Source organism: Coturnix japonica, chromosome 9 (genome assembly GCF_054131305.1).
Source record: "Coturnix japonica strain WE chromosome 9, WE-NBRP24, whole genome shotgun sequence".
Classification (NCBI taxonomy): Eukaryota; Metazoa; Chordata; class Aves; order Galliformes; family Phasianidae; genus Coturnix; species Coturnix japonica.
The window spans coordinates 8,414,065-8,435,030 of NC_140671.1; the positions used below are offsets into that span (position 1 = coordinate 8,414,065).

Here is a 20,966-nt window from a genome sequence, read left to right on the forward strand (position 1 = left end):
TTCGGATTCCAGCTCAAGTTTGTTTGTTAACTGTCCAAACTGAATGGAAAAACAAAACTTCTCTGAGTACCCACTGGCCAGAACCTCCCAGCTCCGGGATGCAGCCGAGCCTCCAGGACTTGGTCTCTATGTCACTCTTGTATGATGGGGGAGCAAAGGAGGCCCTGCCGCCCTGCCCCTCCCCTAACCTCCACTTCTGGGAACCTCCCTCTGCCCATGAATAACTCCAGTGTCTGCCACTGGTGCTGGGCAGCACTTTGCCAATCATCGTCCCCAGCAGGAAGTGGACATGATTTTGATAGTGTCACTCGACCACGCACGGGACGCTGAATAGCAGCAAGAAAACTGAGCAGTTTTGTTAATCTCGCTGGTGTTTGGCAACCTCTCAGCAGCAGCCACAGAGGCTCTACAGCTGTCTGTCTGCAGCCCCAGGAATACAATGCTGCATTATTTTATATTTGGAGATCATCTTTCCAATCATAAGGTCTGGAACGTTTTATATATTTACTTCTCTTCGAGGAAAGCTTCCTACTGTCACTAATCCACAGATTCTTCAGGCCTGTGTGTTATAGAGATAAATGCATTGATACTTCCAAAGGGCTTTGGGGTCCTGAGGTGGAAACACAAAATATGACTGTGTTTTGGAAAGGGCCTTGGAATAAGTTACGTGGTACAGCGTGCCGTCACTGCCAGGGCTGCAGCTCCACCACATCCTCCATCCAGCCCTCCTCAAGGCTGCTCTTTTTCCTCTGGTGTTCACAGATGGTAGCTCACTTTGGTCCTCTTCTCTCTTCTCCAGTGTTGTCTTGGTGGAAGAGAATAAAATAATAAGCATAGTGCAATATATATATATATGTACACAGAAGTGTTTTAATGCTGCCTGACTGCTCTGCATTAATTGTTGTGTATAATACACTTAAAATTATAACAGTCTGCTGGGAGTAAACCAAAAGCTGTTGTCCTGCTGCATGCCCAGAACTGATCTCTGGTTTCTTTTCTCCTTTCTGGAGTTTAATTAGCATTGCTTCTCTGCCTAAGCTGGGCAGTCAATGGAGCATGGAAGCCCGTGCCAGGTGACTTGCAAAACATTAGTTCCCCACTTGGAGTATCTGCCATCCAACTCGGAGCAGGTGCCAGGAGGCAGCGCAGCAGCAGTGAGTTTGGACAGTGTAGCAGGAGCAGCATTGGGCTTCTGATGGCCCAGAACTCACAGGGAATGCAAGGGGAAGTGACTGTAATGCTGCCACTGTGCTGCAACCATGGCTGGGGTACAGCTCAGTCCCTAGGGTGGGCACTGAGTGTGGGGCCAGGAGATGAGATAGTACCTCTGACCTCAGCTCAGGAAGCAAGGTGGGTGAATGGTGGTTTGGCAGAGCTAGTGATTCAGCTCAGCCTTTGGGATGAGCCTAGGTAGTGAAAAATACTATTATGGGGTGCTATTGAAACAAAGGTGTCCTGGTTCATTTCCTGCAGGGAGGTGAGGTGTATTAGCACAGGGAAAAGCGGTCATTAAAGAAGGGGAAGAATGGTTAGGTGAGGCTGGTGCTGACCTATGGCCATTGGGCACCTCACACCGTGGGGAAGCCTTGTGCTGAGGTGTGTTTGGTAGCACTGATGGGCAGGGAAGTGTTTGGAAGCACTGTGGCATGGAGCAGGAACAGCCTGCGATGCCCCTGTCCTGAGAGAGGCTTTGTGTGCTGCTGTGTTCTGATGTGTCACCACTGCTAACAAGGACCCTTTCTCAGGGCGATGCGCTGTGCAGGCAGGGCAGTGAGGCTCTGGTTCTCATCTGATACCCAGCATTTCACTTGCTCCTCACTGGGCCCCTCCATGCCTGCTTGCCCGAGCGGAGCACGGGGCCCCCAGCACACGGGTGAACCTGCAAGAAAGCAGCGAGACGCCGGAGCGTGGCACAGCTCTGTTGATTTGTACGAGGAGCTGCTGAGTGCCGGGGCCGCTCCATCCGCGGGCAGGGCTCGGGCTGGGCCCCGCCGAACCGCTGCTCCGGTGCTGTAAGCGGGGCCGGCCGGCAGCAGCGCGGGGCTCCGCCGGAGAAACCGCCCGGGTGGGCAGCGCCGAGCTCCGGGCAGGAGCCCCGGGTGCGAGCTGCTCTCCGTTCCCGTGCCCGCAGCCCCGCTGGGAGCCCGAGTCCGCGGGCAGCCTCCGCTCGGCGAGGGCCGTGGCTTCGGGAGCGCTCCGGGCGGGCAGGGCGGCCCCGGGGGCCGGGCCGGGCCCTCAGCCCCGCCGGCTTTAACCCACCCGCTGCCGGTGCCTCCATCGCCGCCGGGAGCTCCGGAGCCGCCGCGGCGAACTCGAGCGGCCCGAGCCGGGCCTCGGCCCCGCGGCACCCGGCGGACCCGGCCCGGCGCAGCGCGGAGCCCGCGGCCTTTTGTCCGCCAGCGCAGGTGCGGAGCGGCCGAGGAACAAAGCGCCCGCGGGGCCCCGGGCCGGGGCCGCTGCCTCCGCTCCGCCGTCCGCCTCCGTTCATCCTCCGGCGCGGTCCGGGTGCAGCTCCGGGCGTTCGGTCCCAGCGCGGCCCGGCGCCGCCGGCGGGTTTTATGCGCACGGAGACCGGCGGGCCGGCGGGGGTGGGAGGAGCCGGGCAGGTTGTGCCCGCCGGGCCCTCCTCCCTCGCTCCCTCCCCGCCCGGCGGAGAGGGGTCGGGGGAGGGGGCAGCATGGCCTGTCCGTCCGGCCCCTTTTCCAGCGCTCATCTGCCCCGGGAGTGCGGCGCCGCTCCTCGCAGGGAGAAGAGGTCCGAATGGAGACAGACGGCAGCCAGCCCGGCCTCGCCTCCCCGGACTCCCCGCACGACCCCTGGTACCGGAGCGGCGGGCGCTGCCGGCCGCCTCCTCCTCCTCCTCCTCCTCCTCCACCGCCCCCCTGGCCCCGCTCGCGGCCACGGCCGCCCCCTCCCCCCGGTCCCGGCCGCCCGGCCCGGGCAGGCGCGGCGGCGGCGGCGGTGCCGCTGCCAACATGGCCGATCCGCGCCCTCCCCTCTCCGCCCGGCCCCGCCGCCGCCAACCCCGCGGAGCTCCGCGGCCCCCCGGCACGGCCCCGCTCACGGCTCTCTCTCTTCCTCCCGCAGCAAAATGTTCATCGGGGGGCTGAGCTGGCAGACCACGCAAGGTGAGCGACGCGGCCGCCCCGCACCTGCCGCCGGGGCCGGGGGGGGGGCGGCGGGGCCGGGGCCGGGGGGGGCGGCGGCGGCGGGGCCGGGCGGGCCGGGACACCCACGGCGGGCGCTGTGTTCGCAGAGGGCCTGCGGGAGTACTTCAGCCAGTTCGGCGAGGTGAAAGAGTGCCTGGTGATGCGGGACCCGCTGACAAAGAGATCCAGGTGAGGAGGCCGGGCCCGCTCCTCCCTTCGCCCCCGCCGCGGCCCGGCCGCCACTTTAACCAACTTTCTCTGTTCTCTCCGCATCCCCTCTCCTGCCCGGGCTGTGGGGCTCAGGGGCTTCGGGTTCGTCACGTTCATGGACCAGGCTGGCGTCGACAAGGTTCTGGCCCAATCCAGACATGAACTGGACTCCAAGACGGTGAGATGACTTCTCTCATCTCAGGGGTGCGTTGGCCGGCGGAGCGGCTGCTCTCGGAGCAGCCATCGATTACGGTGTTTGATTTCCAGTTAGGGGCTGTAAACTATCGATTACCGATCGAGGTCGATCGGGCCCTTCTCCACCCCACTTATCAGCTGGTAACGGAGCTGCTGCCCACACTCTGTGCTCGCTATTGACCACTGACCCAACGTCCGGGCATCGATCCGCAGATCCCGGCGGCGGCCATCCTCCTGCCATTGATCGGAGGCCCCTCCATGAGCCGGGATGCGGGGCCCGGCTGTGCTGGGGGTGTTTGGGCCGAGGGTCGCTCCCTCCTGGCAGCCCCGTTTCCCACCTCCCCACAGCCCGCGCTTTGCCCTTGGCGCGGAGCATCCATTCCTCGTGTCCTGGTGCTTTCTCCACGCGAAGTTTTTGTAACGGTTGCAGAGGTTGCAGACTTTATTGTCTCCGAGCGTGGCCAGCCCGCCCATGTGGGCCACCAGCGCTCTCTCCTGCTCTCACTCTGCAGCCCCAGGGCCCCCAGCTGAGCTCCGCGGGAGATTTCGGTGCCGTATGGCACAGGGAGCTGAGCTGCAGCGCTCACAGACGTGCGGGCTCGATTTTGGGGGGGGTGGGGGTGAGGTGTCTGAGTGGGAGGTCCCTGCTCCGTGGTTGTAGTGACTTCCCTTTCCCTGGATTCCTTTTCCGTGCTGCTGCCCCGGGGTGAAGGTGAGGGTAGGGATGGGGGGCGGTTGGGGCTGCGTGGGGGTGCTGAGGTGCAGGGAGGTGTTCCCGTGCCAGGCACAGGCCGCACAAGAGGCCAAATGCTCAACTTTACTTCCAGCGTGGCTCGGGCATCCATGCCTTTATTGTGGAAGAGCAGGACCCCCCTTTCTGAGGGTTTATGGCATGGGTTGCAGCGAGATTTATGTCCGTTCTTGTTAAACTGCCTGGCTCGCTCCCTTTGATGTGCTCAGGTCCTTCCTCCCCCTGGCAGTGCCGGGTTAAGGCTGTCCCAGCCCTCCTGGCCAAGCCTGGGTCCCCAGGACTCCCAAACCTCCCTCCAGCAGTGTTGTAAAGGGAGCTGTGCTCTTGGGGAGGGTTGTGCTGAAGTATTTGAGGAGGACCCAGAGGTTTCCTTCTGGTTTTTGTTTTCTTTTTTTCTTCTTTCTCTTTCAGTAGCCCATGTAAGCACAGTATCAGATCAGCTAGACCTGGTCAGTGTAGACCCACTTGGAAAGGCAAGCGATGGAGGTGTGCAGCAGCAGTCCTGGTGCTGCAGGGCTGGGAGCTCAGTGCCAGCCGGGGCTCCATTCTTCTCGCTGCCTCCTGCTCTATGCAGCTCTGCTGTGGGGCTGGGGAGGGACAGCAAGGGGATGGGCTCTGTGGGGAGCAGACGGCCCCATGGCAGAGGGCACATGGGGACCGGTCATTGAAATTCCCAGCTACATCTGCTCCCCTCACCTTCCTGGTGTGGCAGAGAGAATGGGGCTGTTCCGCAAGGTCCGTCCTTTGTTAGGAACTTTGATCCTCCTCCCCATCCTTTCTGTTTTTCCCTTGGGCTGCTGTTCAGCTGTTGGATGTTTTGGGGTGCTCTGCCGGGTGAGCGCTTGGTGCTGTGGTGCCGCGTGGAGCCCCCCGTCCTCCTTTTGCCTGCTGAAAGGCTGTGCTGTGAGTCACGGGTTAAATGACACAAACTCATCTGAATCCTAATGTAGGGTTTTATGAAACTATGCAGGAAAAGGCCCGGTGGCCTGTGAGGACGGCCTGCTCTCCAGGCTTGGTGTCTCCTGGTAAACAGTGTTTGACAGACAGTGGCTGCCCAACTTGTTGCTTCATTGTTTTCCAATTCTCCCTATCCTAACGAGTGCTGTTGGCCTGAATCTCCGGGGAAACCTTGTGCTTTTCAGACTTGTCTTTGTTTGTAAGCTAGATTGCAGCAGCCCGTGGGGTTATTTATGGAAATGCTTGATATGAGAATTGGCTTTGCGGGCTCAAGGTAAAAGATTTGCGTGACTTTGTAAAGCTGCAGCTGGCCGCTGCCTTGAGCTTCTCCTTTATGTGCTCTGGGCAGAGCTGCTCCGTGGTGCTGCTCCGCTGACTCGTTTCTTTGTTGCCTTTCCTGAGGTTTTTTTTTCTTCTGGGTTTGTTCTTTTATGGAGGAGGGATGCACAGCTCTGGGGGCAGTGCTGGCGGATGGAGGCAGGGCGGCCATGGGCGTGCAGTGACCATGCAGACCCAGCGGTGAGGCCTGGGGTTCCCTGTCCTGCCCTGCTGCAGGGTGCTGTGCATCAGAAGCCCACTGTGCAAGCACCTGTGGTGTCAGGTACCCCGCAGCATCAGTGGGATTCCTGTCCTTAACGCCTCGTGGGGTGAAGCGAATGCGGTGTGTGCTCAGGTGACTCGTGCTTGCCACGGCCTGACATGGGGTTTTGTTTTTTGTTTTTTTTTTTTTGAATGCAATCTGAACAGTTCTGAATGCTTTTGCTCTTAGCAGATTTCTATCTGGGTTTGTGAAAAGGATCTGTTACGTCAGTGGGTGACACTGAAACACAACTCCTCCGGGGCTGTTTGTTTGAACACCAGAAATTAGGGAAAAAGGTACCGGTGCTTCTGCTTTCATTAGACTCCAGCCTCTGAGGAGCGGCCGGGTTTAGTAACTCGAGTCCGGCGCTGAGCTCGCTCCCTCTGCGTGTTCCCAGGGCTGCCCCTCAGCCGGGCGCCCGGCCTCCCCTACCTGCACAATGGCTGCTTGTGCAGAAGAATTCGTGCAGTGACTGCCTGCTCCCTCCAGCCAGGGGGACGCGTTATCTCTGCCCAGTTGATCACACTCGGGGTAATGAGAAAATGAGGCCGAGCTTAGCATTGCTGAGTATGAAAGCATCTTCTTGGCAGGAGCTGAATGACACTGGCTGAGAAGTAAAAGACAGTAGATTATTGTTTTTGCTTATTATCTGCCATCAGCCTCCTGGTCTCCTGCCGTCCCCTGTCCTCAGAATTCGCTGTGGGTTTCTGTGCTGGCCAGGAAGCGGCAGGGCTTGTGTGTGTGTGTGTGTGTGTGTGTGTTTGTGTGTGTGTGCAGGAGGGGAGGGACAGCTTGGATGCCCCATGGAGGCACCCAGAGGGCACAGTAATGTGCTTGCGCTTGCAGCCTGGGGAGAGAAGTTTATTTTTGAGTTTATTTGTGCTCTTCACTTTTGCCGCTGTTTACTTACGTGCTGAGTTTATTTATGCTGTAGGCTGTGAGTCAGGATGGAGGTGGGGAAGGCTGGTGGAAGGGCTGGTGGAAGGGCCCGTGGAGGCTGAGCTGCAGGGCGGTGTGGATGAGCAGGAGGGCTGCAAAGCTGAACAAAGCAGTGAGAGGCGCTGAAGAAACACGGCTTCCTTTGGGCTGTTTGAACTGCTGGCGGGTGGGATGGTGCTCTGGGCCGCCCTCTCAGCTGCAGCCCATCTAAGCACGGGGATGAGCCAGACCTGCCTTTACCGCAGGTCTTAAGCTGATTTGTAGGTCTGGATCATCCCTGATGTGATGTAACTTTACGGGAGTTGCTGTAAAAATAGGCTATAAAGAAGGAGGAGCACAGGCAGGAGCGCAGGCTTCATGGATGTTTGGTGTGCAGCTGCGTGCCCAGCTTTGTGGTGCCGTGAGGCCGATGCAGGCACGCGCTCATCCATGCTGATTCCAGCACAACACGCGGCACCTGGATGGGGTGCAGAGCCTGGCAGCTCGGCCAGCAGCAGGTCTGTGCAGCAGCTGAGCAAGCACAATGGAGGGCTCAGCCCGCCGAGGGGGGGCATCGCTCCATTGTGTGCAGTGCGGCCGTAGGAGAGGGGCAGCACGCTGCCCTGCAGCCACAGCCCCTGCTCGCCTGCAGCGGCCGGCTTTGGATCCCTGTGTTTAATTCGTAGCGTCCTGCCTGCTCTTTTATTTCTTCCTGCTGTTTTTGGGGTGAAATGTTGGGCTTTTTGCATGCTGCCTCTTTTCTACCCTGTTGTTAACCAGGTGAGCTCTGTGCTTGTAGATAGAGTGAAGGAAGAGAAAGAGCAAAAAGGCAAAAGAAAGCACTTTTAATATGACCCCGATGATGGAGGGCACCCAGGGGCAGGCCGAGCGGGAGGGTGCAGCCAAGCCTGTTAATCCCAGCACGTGATGGGCTCTCGGGTGCCGTCTGGGCAGCGCTCAGCTGGAGACAGACTGCTGCATGCTGGGGCTTGTAGTCTCCATGGATTACACCTTACTGAGCAGGGAAGATGTCTGCAGCCCGCTTCTGTGCACCTCAGGTAGATTGTTGGGGTATTTAGTGAGGCACCATGTGGGTGGAGAGAACTGCGCACTTGGAGGAAATGCTGTGTATGTAAGTAGGCAACAAAAATGTGTTCACCTCTTCTTTCTGTCTTCTCTTTCAGATTGACCCGAAGGTAGCGTTCCCCCGCCGAGCACAGCCAAAGGTGGGTTCTGCAGGCAGACGTTGCCTCTCCAAGGCTGCAAGTGATGGTGGTGAATTTTGTCCCTCTGTGTGGGTTTGCAGTGCATGCAGCAGAGTCGTTCTCTTGGGTTGCTCAGACCGTGAGCTGCTCCTTTCAGGTGTGGCAGTGTGATGCTGGGGTTGTGTGGTGCTGGAAGATCCAGCAGTCTCCCTCGGTTCCACTGCGGGATGCAATGGTTAAAAGTGGTAAAATAAACTCTGCCCAGGTCCTTTGGAAGCTGCAGTCAGTGAATGGAAGTTGCAGGCCTAAGGAGACACAGGACAGCTCTGTGCTGTGCTATGGATGGAAAGAGAGTGGTGTGTACAGACATGTGAATGGATGTGCTTATGGCAGGGAAGGGGTGAAGGATTTTGTTTTGTGAAGTGGCCTTGTGCATTCAGTGCTGGAAGAGGCAGGTGTTTGGCATTGGGTCTTGTCTGCAGGACTGGCACTGAAGGGAACAGCTGCAGGAACTCTTTCCAGGTGTGGAGACTTCTAACAGGATCCAATAGCAGGCTGGATACTGCTCTTAGGCTTTGGATCTCCTTTTAAGTTTGATCTTGGATGGGAGTTTTAAAGTTCAGAATCTGAATTCCATGTGCAGTCACAGAAGGAGGAGCTGGGCAGCAGCAGCGTGGAGAAGCACAGAGGGAGGAAAAGGCTGGTGCTGGAGGGAAGTAGGTGGGATCAGGCACAGAGAACAATTGGTGAGCAGGTATCCCAAGTAACTGAAGCCAGGAAGCACATGGTAGGAATTGGGTTAATTCCATTAAGCAGTTTGGTGACAGAAGGTGCTTTAGTGTTAGAACGGGCTGCTCTCCAAGCCAGGGAATTGCTGCGGATTAGCCCTATGCTCCTTGGGGTAATTAGGACCATGTGTTCCTCTGAGAGCAGGGGTGTAGCCAAGCAGCTAAGGGGAGGATGCAGCTGGAGAGCCAGTTGAAAGGATGTTAGTGTGTCTCAGCCTGGCAGCAGTGGCCCCTCTTGGGGCAGTTAGTTTGTTTCCTTGTCCCTGCAGCATGAGCAAGAAGTGGCAGAGAGGTCTTCTCTTTGCTTTCTTGCAAAGCCAAACAAGATTTAACTGGGAGGTGATTGGGCAGTGGTATGTGATGAGTCTTATCCCATTTGAGGCTGGGTGCTGTGTAGTTAGTGAGCTAGGATGGTAAAGCCTGGAGAGCCTATCTGTGCTGGAAGGCCTCCAGCTTGTCTTCCTGCTTGGGGAAGCATGGCACGCTTCTCCAGGGGAACCTGGAAGAGGCCGGGTGTGTGAAGCAGTCATGCTGTGGGAGGAGCTGGAGGGCTGGGGAAATCAAGGTCTGCTTCTCTGGGGTGAAGAGGTGCCAAGGCAGCAGCTTGGCGAGGGAAGAGGCTGGTAGTGAGCTGTACAAGGAGGAGATGGAGTCACTGAGCTGCTGTGGGGAGAGCACACGTACAGCCTGGTGTGGGCATTTGGGGTGCTTTGAGTGGGTGGGAGATCGACTGCAGCAAAGGGGCAGCTGCCTCCTGGCAGCAGAGGGTGAGTTAGTGGCCTTTCTTGTCTCATTCTCCACTTGCTCTCAGTTTATTTGGTGAATTCCTGTCCTTCCCTTTTCCAGATGGTGACCCGAACGAAGAAGATATTTGTGGGTGGTCTGTCGGTGAACACTACTGTGGAGGATGTGAAACAGTATTTCGAGCAGTTCGGGAAGGTAGGTCTCTCGAGTGGCGTTGGATCAAAGCTGTTGCTTCTGGGGCAAGAGGGAGTTTTCTGAACTTTTGGAGGCGGGATTAGGAGCAGGCAAGTCTTTTGCATGAGGTTAAGTAAATTGAAGGTCAGTTGCAGAGGTTAGGTAGCTGTAATGCATTTGTAGGGGCCGTAGCCCTGTGCAGATTTGAAACAAAGAGCTTGTGCTTGTTCTGCAGTCACTGGGACCTGGGTTAAGGGAAACAGTTTTCCATGTTTTTTTTCCCCATTCAGAGGTTGGTTACAGGATTTTAGTCCTGTAGATTTGTTGTTCAAGCGCTGAAGGAGGATTTGCAGACACTCCTAACAGGGCTGCAGCAGCATCAAACGTGTGATTTTTTGGTCTGATTTTAAGCCTCGTGGTTGGTATTTCTGTAATCTTTTATTAAAATAAGCCTTTTTGTCCTGAAACTTCCCCTGCTGAGTCTCAGGCAAGTGCTGATGTTGTTTTTGGATGTTTAAAGAAAAACTGGCACGATCCCTGTGCCTTGTTTTGGCCTGGGACTTCTGTGCCAGCTGGTGGCTCAGGGCAGAGCAGGCTTCTGTGGACTGAAGTTGTTTGTGCCCTTGCTCTGTGGCAGCCAGGTGTGCAAATCATGAGCAAAAGCAGAGTTGGAGGATGCACGAGGCTCAGTCTTGGCCTGTCAGCTGCTTCAGGAAGTTGTGAGTGTCCTCCGGAGCAACTCAGTAACACGAAACTTGGAGGGGCCTGGGTTTTGTAATGGCTTTAGGAACTGATTGGATTACTGTAGCCAGAAGCTGCAGGTGGTCACTTGTGGGACAGGGGCTGTAAGTGTTACACTGTTGCTCGGTGGTATCATGCACTTGCTGTTGCTTTGGGGAAGGAGCCTTGGATTCTGTAGCTGTGGGGAACTTCCTGCCTGGCCTTGCAAACAGAAGGTGGTTTGCTGGGCAGCAGCCTGGCCAGGACATTGCTGATGACACCCTGGATGTGAAGAGTGTGAGGGATGAAGGCTTTGGTACTCATTTTCTTCTCAAAGCTTATGCAAGAAGGTGATGCTGTTTTAAGGTATGTTAATTGGTGAACAGGAGGGGAGATTTTAAATCAGTTTTGTCACATAATTGGAACTTTTGGACTGAAAATTTGGAATGAGTTTTAGTTCCGTACTTTCCCTCAGCTCTGCTAGCCAGATCTGCACTTGTTCTCGCATGTTGTCGTGGCTGTAGAGTGGAGCTTGTTAGTGTTTCTGTTCAGCCCTACGAGAGTGGTAGCGGCAGAAGTCTTCAGGAGCCCTCACATTTGCTGTTTGTAATTGCTAATGGCTTTTATTTTCTGTTAGAAATAAGCAAGTTCTGTTGTGTCCCTGGGAGCTTTCACATGGTGTCACTGAAGGGCTCCACTAAAAGGTGGTGCTGTCCTTGTGTCTGTCATCTGCTCTCTGTTAGCTGCATGTGTTTCTGTGCTGCTGCTGCTGGATGTGTTCGATAAGAAACCAAAATGTCTTGGGCATAATCCTCTTTTAACCTTAACTGTACCTCTGTTAATTTGAAGCAGAAGCATATCACCTAGCACTCAGTTTACAAGCAGTTACAGTCTGTTGTTCTAGTTTGAGAAGAACTTTCCAGTTCTTTTGGAGTGCTATTCTCTTGTGTTCCTCTCGTTTCATGGTCACGTGTTGAAAGGTGTCCTGACACCAGACTGGCAAGAACTGGTTGTGTCGGATTGTTTTCCTGGGTCTGTGCAGAAGGGAGAGTTCTGCATAGCTCAGTGTGATTCATGGCCCACGTACCGGCATCCCGGATGACATCCGGTGCTCAAAGTCTGCACGAGGCCGATGCAGCTGGCCTCTGCTCTTGGGAGTTTCCGTGGGGAGAGGTCAGGGCTGGTCACACTGACTCTCTGTTTTTGGGGCAGTTTTCTGACTCATCTGGCTGCATGAGCTGAGGAGGCTCCTCGGAGCTCTGGTGTAAAGCACACTTCCTGGCCTTTAACTGTCTTCTAGGCCATACCTCACATCGTTCATCAAAGGCCAGGAAAACTGTCCTGAGAAATTCTCTGTGGTTGGTAGTTCCAAATGGCTGTTTTGTGGGATCAGTAGAAAGGCGTTTCAGAGGAAAGCCTCTGTGGCCATCAGAGCTGGGTTCGGGGCTCTGAAGGTTCCTTTCTGGTTTCTAGGGCAAAGAAAAGCCTGTTGCCTGCAATTTCATTGTTACGGAGAATGTGATTTTGGTACACAGGCTCTTCTGGTGTTTGTTGTGATACTCTGAGGCCTCACAGCTCTCAGAGGTTCCATAGGATCCCTTCTTATAAGGTACTCACTGAACCTGCCTCTGTGGTCTTCCTTAATTTAAGGCACTTCCAAGTGAGAGGTGAAGCTTCAATCATGTCATCTTACAAAGTCTCTCTGAGAAAAAATAGTTGCTTGAGTCATTTGGGATCGGACTGTGACTGTCTGAAAAGAAGCTGTTAAGGATGCCCTTCTTAGAGGACTGGCTTTGTCTGTGTTCCCTCCTCTTCTGAATGACCTCCTGTTTTTCCAGGATATGACAGGAGAAAAATCTCTCTTCTTTCCTCCTTTCAGAGAACGGTTAGATTCTGGAGGGGACAGAAATGGGAGACATGCTGTCTTGATTCTGCAAAATTAAGCTACCAGGTTCCTGGGGGTGACCTGTAGTCAGCCCTCAATGGCAGGCTGAGTGTGGATCTTGGCTTCAGAGAGAGGGCATCCTCTGTTCAGGCTGCTGGGGGTTATCTTCCCAGTAATCCTGAGGCTGCTGGCCTAAGAGTGTGGCAGACTTTGTACCTTGAAACCTTTACATCAGGATAGGTGCTGTAGGAACTATGAGAGGAACTTCTATGGCCTGCAGTACAGGCAAGGTCAGATGAGATTATGAGCATATATTGTCCAAATGTGTGAATTGCATCTTGTGAGCCTACCAAGGTAGTTGGGATTGATGTATTTTGGATAAGATGCAGCACTTGGAGCCTGCAGTGTTCACTAGCAGGAAAAAATAATGGAAGTTTGATTGGTTTCAAAATGAAATGCTTTTCCATAAACAAACAAACCAAAGAACCCACAGAATTCCCAGCACTGCCATCTCTGTTTTGGCATTTCTCCCTCTTGTCCTATTTTTGTTTTGGTTTCTTTTCTTGCCGAGTCCAAAATCTTCTCTGAGCTTTGTAAAATGGAAGTGACAAGAGGCAAATGAAGAAGTGTGAGAAGGAAATTCCTGAGCAACACTGAAGATAAGGGGAGAGATGGATAGGGTAGAGCAACTCTTTGTGTCAGAATACTTGGTTTTGACAGAGGAAAAAAAAAAAGGTGATTCCAAATACAGTGTGAGAGTTTCTCTGCTTAGAAAATAGAACACTTTTTTTTTTTTGTTGGGGTTGGTTTTTTTTGGGTTGGTTTGGTTTTAGTGCAGGGAGAGAGATTGAGAAGTGCCTATTGAGATGGCTTTTGTTTGCCAGGTGCAGCTGCTTGGGCTTTAAACATAGTGGGTTCTCCAGGAAACACTTCTGGCTCCAAAACCGAGCTGTGAGCTGAGGCCATGGACATAATTTCTAAAGGATGAGATTTTTTCAGCTGTAGGATGGAAGTCCAGAGAATTACATTCACAGTATGGGTAGCCAAATGTCTTGGCTCAAGTTGAAGAGCACTGGAGATCTTGAGACTTCACAAGGAAGTATTTCAACAGCCTCTTTAGATTCAGGGTACCACCCTCACTGAAACCTGAAACAGGGGGGAAGGAGGAAGATGTTATAAGTAGCACCTCAGGCTGGTTCTCTGTCTTGCTCAGCACATATGAAGATGCTTCTGGAGCTCAAGTTCCAGCTTCCTCCTGTTCTATTTCAACCTGTGGGCTTATGTTGTTCTGATTCTTTTTTTTTTTCAGGGGGAGAGGAGATTGCCCAGCAGAGTAATTTGTTCGGACTGTTTGGTCTCTGAGCTTGTAGGCAAGGTTATTTATTTCAAATAATAACTGGGGGAAAGAAAAACCAACCTCATACCATCTTTCTTTGTCAAGGGTTGATTCGATGAGGTTTTGGGGTAGAGCGGGTTGAATAAATTGCAAGGTATGAGGCTCAAAACAAATAAGGTCTGTTTTCATTGCAGCCAACTACACTGTGAAACCTTTCCCCCAGGGTACTGTTGATAAAATTATTTGTTGATTCCCAAATGATTGGACAAGTTTGTGGAAAGCCTTTTCAACATATAGACACACTCTCAAGTTTGGGAAGTTGCTGAATCCCAAATGAGTGGAAGCTGAGGGGGAATTCTGGGATCTATCATATCTTTGTCTGTATGTGCTTCTGAAGGTGGTTGCTGTTGGTCTGTGCCTTGGGTGTGCTGGACAACGTGGACCTCTCCTGTTACTTGGTGCAAGCTGGCTTTTATTTGTCACTGGTAGAGAAGTTGTTCCTTTCAGAAACTAGAAATGCAGAGGTACTGGGAGGAATGGGAGCCTGGGCTGCAGTCTGTGCTTGGTGGCTTTCTTGTGGTTTTGCATTGAGTGAGGAAGAAGTGCAAAAAAATTAATGCACAAGGAGGGTTCTGCATGACTTGCTGATCAGTTGTGGCTCCAAGAGTGCTTGAAAAGTGCCTGAAGACAGTCTGCATCTCTCCCTGGGTTTGCAGGTGATCTGCACATTTGGATGAGCTGCTCATGAAACCTCAGCTTGTCAGTGAGGCAGATCGTGCCCAGAGAGAGACCCGCTCTCTAAAAATATCCTGGAAGCAAGCAAGAAAACAAAATCTGCTGAGGTCAGAGTACGGTTCTGACCTTTAGGTTGCCATCTAATACTCAGTCTCAATTCTGGACCCTTTGCTTACGACAGATTCTGAGATGTCTCTCAGGGGAAGGCTCTGCTAATGTCCTGACCGAGAGAAAAACCACTGCATCTCGTGCGCTGGTTTTAAGGACAGTGTGCATGTCTGCCACAAATACATGTTCATATACACCTGCCAGAAAAATGGTGTGCTTGGCTTGGAGATGCTAAATGAGTTTTCTCTGCTGACTAATTGGAGAGCCTTCAGATACTGATAGAGAGTTTCTTTAAAGGAAAGAAAGTTCCCTGCACTTATGGTAGACATGATTTCCCTCGCTATGGATGGAGAGGCTGTTTAATTAATTAATCTTTAATCTGCCATTCTCTGGAAATTTCAGGGATCAAAGCTTCTTGTCAACCTGCTGTGGGTTTCCAAACTGGATTTTGGATTTTCTTCCACAGATCAGAGGGCAACTTATGCAAATTCTCACACGTAACAGGGTTGCAATGAACAGATGGGGAGGGGAGGAGAAGGGGAATCTGATCACCTCTCTTGTGGCAGTAGGCAGTTTGACTGGTGGTAACAAAGCCTCTGGAACAAAGAGTACTCTGTGCTCCGCATCTGGTAGGCAGATAGCCAAAAATGCTGGAGCATTAATGGTCATTCAGGTCTTTGGTGGTTCATTTGATATTTGCCAGGTGCCCGCAGTGCAGTGTGAGAGCAGGGAAGAACACCTGGATAGGCTGCCTGCTCACCTGTGGCACGGAGCGGGCTCTACCTATTGGTTTAGTCTTGTTCCCAGAGTTTGGAGAACTGTTCTGCAGAAGAGAGTAAGAAAGGAGGAGAGCCTGGTGCCATGTGCTGCTCCGTGGAGTGAGGGTCTGGATTGGTGCCATCTCCTCCTTAGGACCAGAAGAATCGACCTGCCCTGTCTGAGTAGCCAGGAGAACCTCCCTGGTTGTTAATGCCCTCCCTTGGCTGAGTGGTTTATGTCATTTGGTTTATGTTTTCCATGTTGAAGCTGCCTGACCAGCTATTATTCTTTTACCTTTTTGCCAGTACATTGCCATGGTTCCTTCTAGGACCAGTGAGCAGTTCAGGTAGAAGGCACCTGTCTCTGCAAAGCATTTGCTTGAATATTTACAACTTCCTTCAAGATCTGCCCGTGCAGAAGGACACCCAGCATTTCTCATCAAATGTGTGTAGGAAATTCTTGGTTTTTTTTCTGCTTGGGGCTGTCATTGGCTTTCTCTTCTGCACGGACCTATGGCTGTCTCAGGAAGACTGAGGGGTAGTAGAGTGGGACTGGGTGACTGGAAACAGCCAGGCCTTTTGGCCAAGCCAACGGGGGATTGTACAGCATTTTGTTTTGGTGCCTGGGCACCTGGGTGTTTTGGCTGCTTTGGGGGAGGTTCTCTTTATGAAGCCAGTCTGTGTGTCCCTGCCACCACCTCCCTGCTCTCTGACACCAGGTGTTGGTGCAAGAAGGGCCTCCCCATCTCTTGCTGCCCACCTGCAGCAGTGTCAGCTCTATGTATGTTCATGTTTCGGTTTGTTGTATGTTGCCCCTCCGAGCCAAAGCCTTTCTTCTGCTTCTGTTTGGTTTCCAAAGCTGCAGAGTGGTGATATTGCTTTGGGGATGTGGTACCTGTGCTCCTCCTGCCCTGTGCTGATCTCAGGAGGCACCGAGGGCTGCTGTGCCCTCCTCCAGGGGGGTTGGACTCCATGATCTCTAGAGTTCCCTTCCAACCCCTACAACTCTGTGATTCTCCCCTGTACCTGCCCCTCGTGGCTGCACACAGGAGGCACCATCCCATCCATGGTGTGGAGTTGGCAGACCTTGAACTTCTTGTGCCCTCGGCTGTTGGGCAGCTGCGGCCTGGACCAACAAGCCAAAGAGTTCCTTGGGAGAGCCTTGGCCATGGAGCTCAGCAGCTTTCTAGTAAAGAGATGTGCTGCTTTGGCTGTGTTTAAAGAGTTGGAACAAATATTTATCTAAGGGTGGGAGGGAGGAGGAGAAGGACGATTCACCCAGCAAGAAAGCCTTTGTCCGAGTGCAGCTCCGGCCATAACTGATCGCACACCCGGCCAGAAATGGACGCGGGCCGTCTATGCGAACCACGCGCTTCTCGCCCCGCGGTCCCTGCCGGGCTGAGCCGAGATGGCGGCTCCTTCCCGCCGCCTTCCACCTTCCCCTTTCCCCTCTGGGCGCCGCCGGCCGCTCCTCGCTCCCTCTCTCCCTCTCTCCCCATGCGGACGAGAGCGGGCGCCGCGGGGCGGCTTTGTGCGGGCCCGGCCGCTCGCTCTAATCCGGGAGGCAGCTGCGATTGGCGGCCGCGTTGCCGCGGTGACGGCCCCGCCGGCGGCCGCCTTTGTTGGGGCCCGGCGCGGCCCCCGGCGGGCGGCCATTGTGGCGGCGGGGAGACCGGCCACCCCCCAGCGCCCGGCGGGGCCCGGCTTCACCTCAGGGCGCTGGGAGCGCCTGGTGTGTGTGTGCTGGGCTGTGGGGGTGCTGGGCGTGGGGTCGGTCTCAGGTGTCCCGTGTGTCATCCGAGCTGTGTGCCACGCCAGCCTCATTTCAGAGCTCACACTTAAAAGGACCCCACCAAGGCAGGCTCGGTCCGTGCAGCCTGCAGGCGCTGTGGGATGGAGCTGCTGCCCTTGGTTCATGCCATGAGCTGCTGTGTGTTTGGATGCGCTGGGATCTGCGAAGGACCTTTCCCTGAGCTGTGCGGGGGGTGGATCTGGCCTAAACCAATAAAAATACTCAGTAAAACCTCGACATATATCAAGCCACGTCCATTCCCCCTAGTGCAGCTGTGAAGGGAGATGGGGTGCAGTGTGCTGTGCTGCTGCTGGCCCTCGGCTCCTGAGGAATCACCCCATCGTGGTGTGGGGCTGCACGCCCTGTGCCTGCCTGTGCCCTGTGAGGGTGCTGTGTTGGCAGAGGGACACCGGGCAGGAGGAGTGGGAGCCGGCTTGTCTGCTGTCACCTCACTCGCGTGGGGCGGATGTGTGGGATGAACCCAAGGGCATCGGCGCTGACGTCTGCCTGCTCGTGGTGGTGCTGGAAACATGTACTGAAGCCGAGCCAGGCGCCCTGTTTGTTGTTGTGGGGCTGAAGGGAAGAGCTGTGCCTGCACCCTGCTGCCAAGCAGCGCTGTGGATGCGGGTTGTCCCGCTGCAGAGCAGGCGAGCGGCTGCGCTGCACATGGGAGCTGCTGGACACAGTGCCGTCACCTCCCCTGAGCACTGCACGTCCAGTTCCATAATCGGATTAAGGCAGTGGTATTAGAGAGGAGGGATGGGTCAGTGGGACAGGTTTACACTGGGGCTTACACGGAGGGATCGCAGTGTATTTTTTAACCCTGCTTGGCCCGACCTCTGTTGCGGTGCAGATGTGTCTCTGCGAGGAAACGCCCAGCGGGAAGATGGAGGGAAAGTGGCACCAGGCGGCCATGAGATGCGCTGGGAGGGGGGGAGAGCAGCCCCTGGTCCTGGGGGATGGGAGCCGTCCGCCCCTCCCCCCGGGAGGCAGCCCTCGCTCAGGCCTTGCAGTAAATTTGCTCTAATTACAGCCTCCAGCAGTGGGAAACCTCACTTAGAGGAAGGGCTCCTCGGGGTGGGGGCGGGGGGGCCGCTTCCCAGCTTTCCCAGGCAGGCTCTGTTGTCTGAGGCCTCCGCTTCCCCTGTCGCTGGGAGGCCCCTTATTCCTCTCCCCTCTCCAGCTTTGCTTCTCTCCCCCTCTTTAATTCTCCTCTCCTTTGAGGCTGGGATTTGGGAACAATGCCTTCCCTGCTCTTTGCCCCCCAGCTGGAGCCGCAGGCAAACAATTGGGGTCGCTGGCTGTGGCGTGGGGAGGGGGGGGTTTGGTGGGGCCTGGGGCCGGGCCGAGGGGCTCAACCCAGCAGCACCTGCCCCAAGCTGGGGGGGCTTTAGTTGTGGAGAAGGGAATGGCGCCTTGTGCTGTGGGATGGGCCTGGTGCAGCACCAGAAGCATGGTTTGCACACACCCTGTTTCCCTCGTGTGGGTGGGAAGTCTTGTCCTTATTCCCTCTGGTTTGGGGAGGCCAGGTCTCTGTAAACATGTCAGCGATGCTTATGACAAGAGCAATAATCTGATGGGAGCCCTTCTCTCTGCAGGTGGATGATGCGATGCTGATGTTTGACAAGACAACCAACCGACACCGAGGTGAGAGCGATCTGCTGGCTGTAGGAGTGGGAAGCAGGGAGGGTTCCCCTCCTGCCTTAGTAGGGAGGGGTTGGTATCCCAGCAGCAGGGCACACGGGTCGCAGCTGCTCTTTATCTTGCCTCCAATTGCCCCATCCTTTTGCATCTGCATCCTTTACCGGCGTCCCTTGCAGCACAGAGAGCTTTTGTCCAGCGCATTTCCTGTGCTGTAAACTCGATGAGTTGCAGATATGTGAGAGGAGGCAGCCCCCTCCCCTTCCCGCTTACCTCTGTGGCTCCAGCCCGCAATGTGTGTCTTACCTTGTCCTGCGTAATCCGAGCTCATGGAACGCTGACATGAGAGCCTTGAAGACTGCCTGCCTCTCACCCCTTCCTCGGCATGGAGCCCGCTTGTGCTCCCAGGTCACCTTTTCTTACCCGAGTCCTGGTGGAGTCTGGTTACAGGATGGGAACAAGGCTGCAATATTTGCTGTGTCTGGACCCAACCCACACATAGGGATCCTTGTTTCCTATTCTCCGAGTGTGTCTTCATCCTGCCTCAGTGCCTGGCAAGGCTTGACACCCATATTGCACCAGCTCAGGGATTTATCAACAGCTTAATCTACAGACCCCGTCTTGGCATCTTCCAAATCAGGGCCAGTAGCAGCCCTGTGCTAGGCTGCTGTCTGTGCTGTTTGAAAGCTCTGCCCCCAGATCAGCAAAGGGACACTTCATCCTGCTTTTGCTACACTTTGTGCAGAAACACTGGAGTTTTTTTGGTGTTTTTTTAAATTTTGTTTTATTTTTATTCTTCAAAAGCTATTAGTTCTGTTCTGGTTGCCTGCCTTAAGGTGTTGTTCCAGCTTCATCCTAGAAGGGAGTAAATGGTGTAACCCCTGTTAATCTATGGGTACCTTCCACTCAGTGGTTAACAAAAGAACTGTTGGGTATTTCAGAAGGAACAGGGAGAGCTGCATGCTGCCATGTCAGCAGTGCGAGGTGCAGCAGGCCTGGCAGAGGCCTGGCTGGTCTCAGGGCTCACTTGGTGTCAGGATTTTACTCTTAAATTCCCAAGGTCCCCCACTCATGGATGCTGAGATGAATGCCAGCAAAGGGGTTGGTGAGAGACAGGAGGTGCAGGCATGGCCAAGGGATGTGCCGTCCTGTCTTAGCACAGAGATTAAACTTACTTGATGAAACTCTGCAAATCAGTCTGCTTGTGGCTTATCTGTGCAGCTCTGTCTTGCTCTGTACAGCTGCGTTGCTGATATTTGCTTGCTTATGCCTGTGGTATACTAGAGGTTGAAGGGGAAACATGCGGGTTGTTGCTGCTGTCCTGATGCATTTAGCACGGATGGGGATGTCCTGGCAAGCAGCTGTTCATTTCTTCAGCTCCCTTTGTGTGAGCATCTGCTGGATCCTCCCCAGCATTATCAGCCACGTGGTTTGTCTTGCAAATAGTTAAATTAAAAAGCAAAGCAAAACAAAACTTGGTTTTGAAAGCAATTGGGTTCAGAGAGGGTGGGAGGCACAAAAAGAGAAGGAAAGGGGAATCCATATGGGATGGCCTTGTTTTCTTCCACACAAAGGCAGGATTTGCTGGAGAAGGGAGATGAGGGACAGCCGTTATCAAGGGCTAGATTGTACTGTCCGTGAAGCCTGTGGCTCCTCCTACCAATGAGTGTAGGTAACGGGATCCAACTGTGTAGAGCTCTGGCCTGACCAAGAAGTTTTGCTTTTTCTTCAGGGTTTGGATTTGTCACATTTGAAAGTGAAGACATTGTGGAAAAAGTATGTGAGATCCACTTCCATGAGATTAACAACAAAATGGTGAGTGCCTGGGGCAGGAACTGGTGCAGGGCTGGGCAGTGGCACGGGACAATGTGTGAAGCATTTTATCTGCCGCGGGGAATTGATTCTTCTCCTCGAAAGTCACTGCAGCCAGTCTGGGAAGGAAGCACTGTGCAGTGAACCAGCATGATGGGGAGATGGCTGAACTGCTAGTAGGAATTGTACAGTCCTTATGGAACTTGAAGTTACAGTGAAACCTCCTGGTGGCCTAGGAAGGAGCAGAATGTTGCCTTTATTCGGAAGTGAGGAAAACAAGGCTTGGAGGCCCTTGTGCAGGAGGGCAGGAGAAGAGCAGTGTCTGAGCTCCTTGTTGTCTGTTGTGTCTGCAGAGCAAAGGGGAGGCTGGCAGCATGCAGGGTGGATGGGGAAGGACACAGGGATGAGCTGGTGGCACTGGCTGGGGTTGAGAAGCTCTATCCCAGTAGCAGCCTGGCCAGCCCGCAGCCTAGGTGCTTTGTGTCCAGTGGGAACACTCTGTGCCAGT

General features: G+C 54.3%; 1 protein-coding gene and 1 long non-coding RNA gene across 12 annotated transcripts in view; one reads left to right on the forward strand and one right to left on the reverse strand.

The window, feature by feature from the left end:
* Positions 1-3,196, reverse strand: LOC107321422 (uncharacterized). The gene is made up of 2 exons (XR_001558561.3): positions 3,065-3,196; positions 1-805 (listed from the first exon to the last, which is right to left on the reverse strand). It is a non-coding gene; the product is annotated as an uncharacterized LOC107321422 (long non-coding RNA).
* The window catches only part of MSI1 (musashi RNA binding protein 1), a 27,654-nt gene continuing 9,429 nt past the window's right edge, over positions 2,742-20,966 (forward strand). For 6 of the 11 annotated variants that reach the window (XM_032447808.2, XM_085556174.1, XM_032447809.2 and 3 more), the window contains exons 1-8: positions 2,742-2,819; positions 3,088-3,128; positions 3,257-3,338; positions 3,453-3,537; positions 7,945-7,986; positions 9,600-9,692; positions 18,604-18,652; positions 20,379-20,461. In XM_032447808.2, the coding sequence (XP_032303699.2) occupies positions 2,761-2,819; positions 3,088-3,128; positions 3,257-3,338; positions 3,453-3,537; positions 7,945-7,986; positions 9,600-9,692; positions 18,604-18,652; positions 20,379-20,461 (534 nt within the window). In that variant the 5' untranslated portion in view covers positions 2,742-2,760. Of the gene's footprint in view, positions 2,820-3,087; positions 3,129-3,256; positions 3,339-3,447; positions 3,564-7,944; positions 7,987-8,997; positions 9,107-9,599; positions 9,693-18,068; positions 18,286-18,603; positions 18,653-20,378; positions 20,462-20,966 lie in introns of those variants that run through there. The other 5 variants (XM_032447812.2, XM_085556177.1, XM_085556175.1 and 2 more) reach the window with 5 other exon arrangements.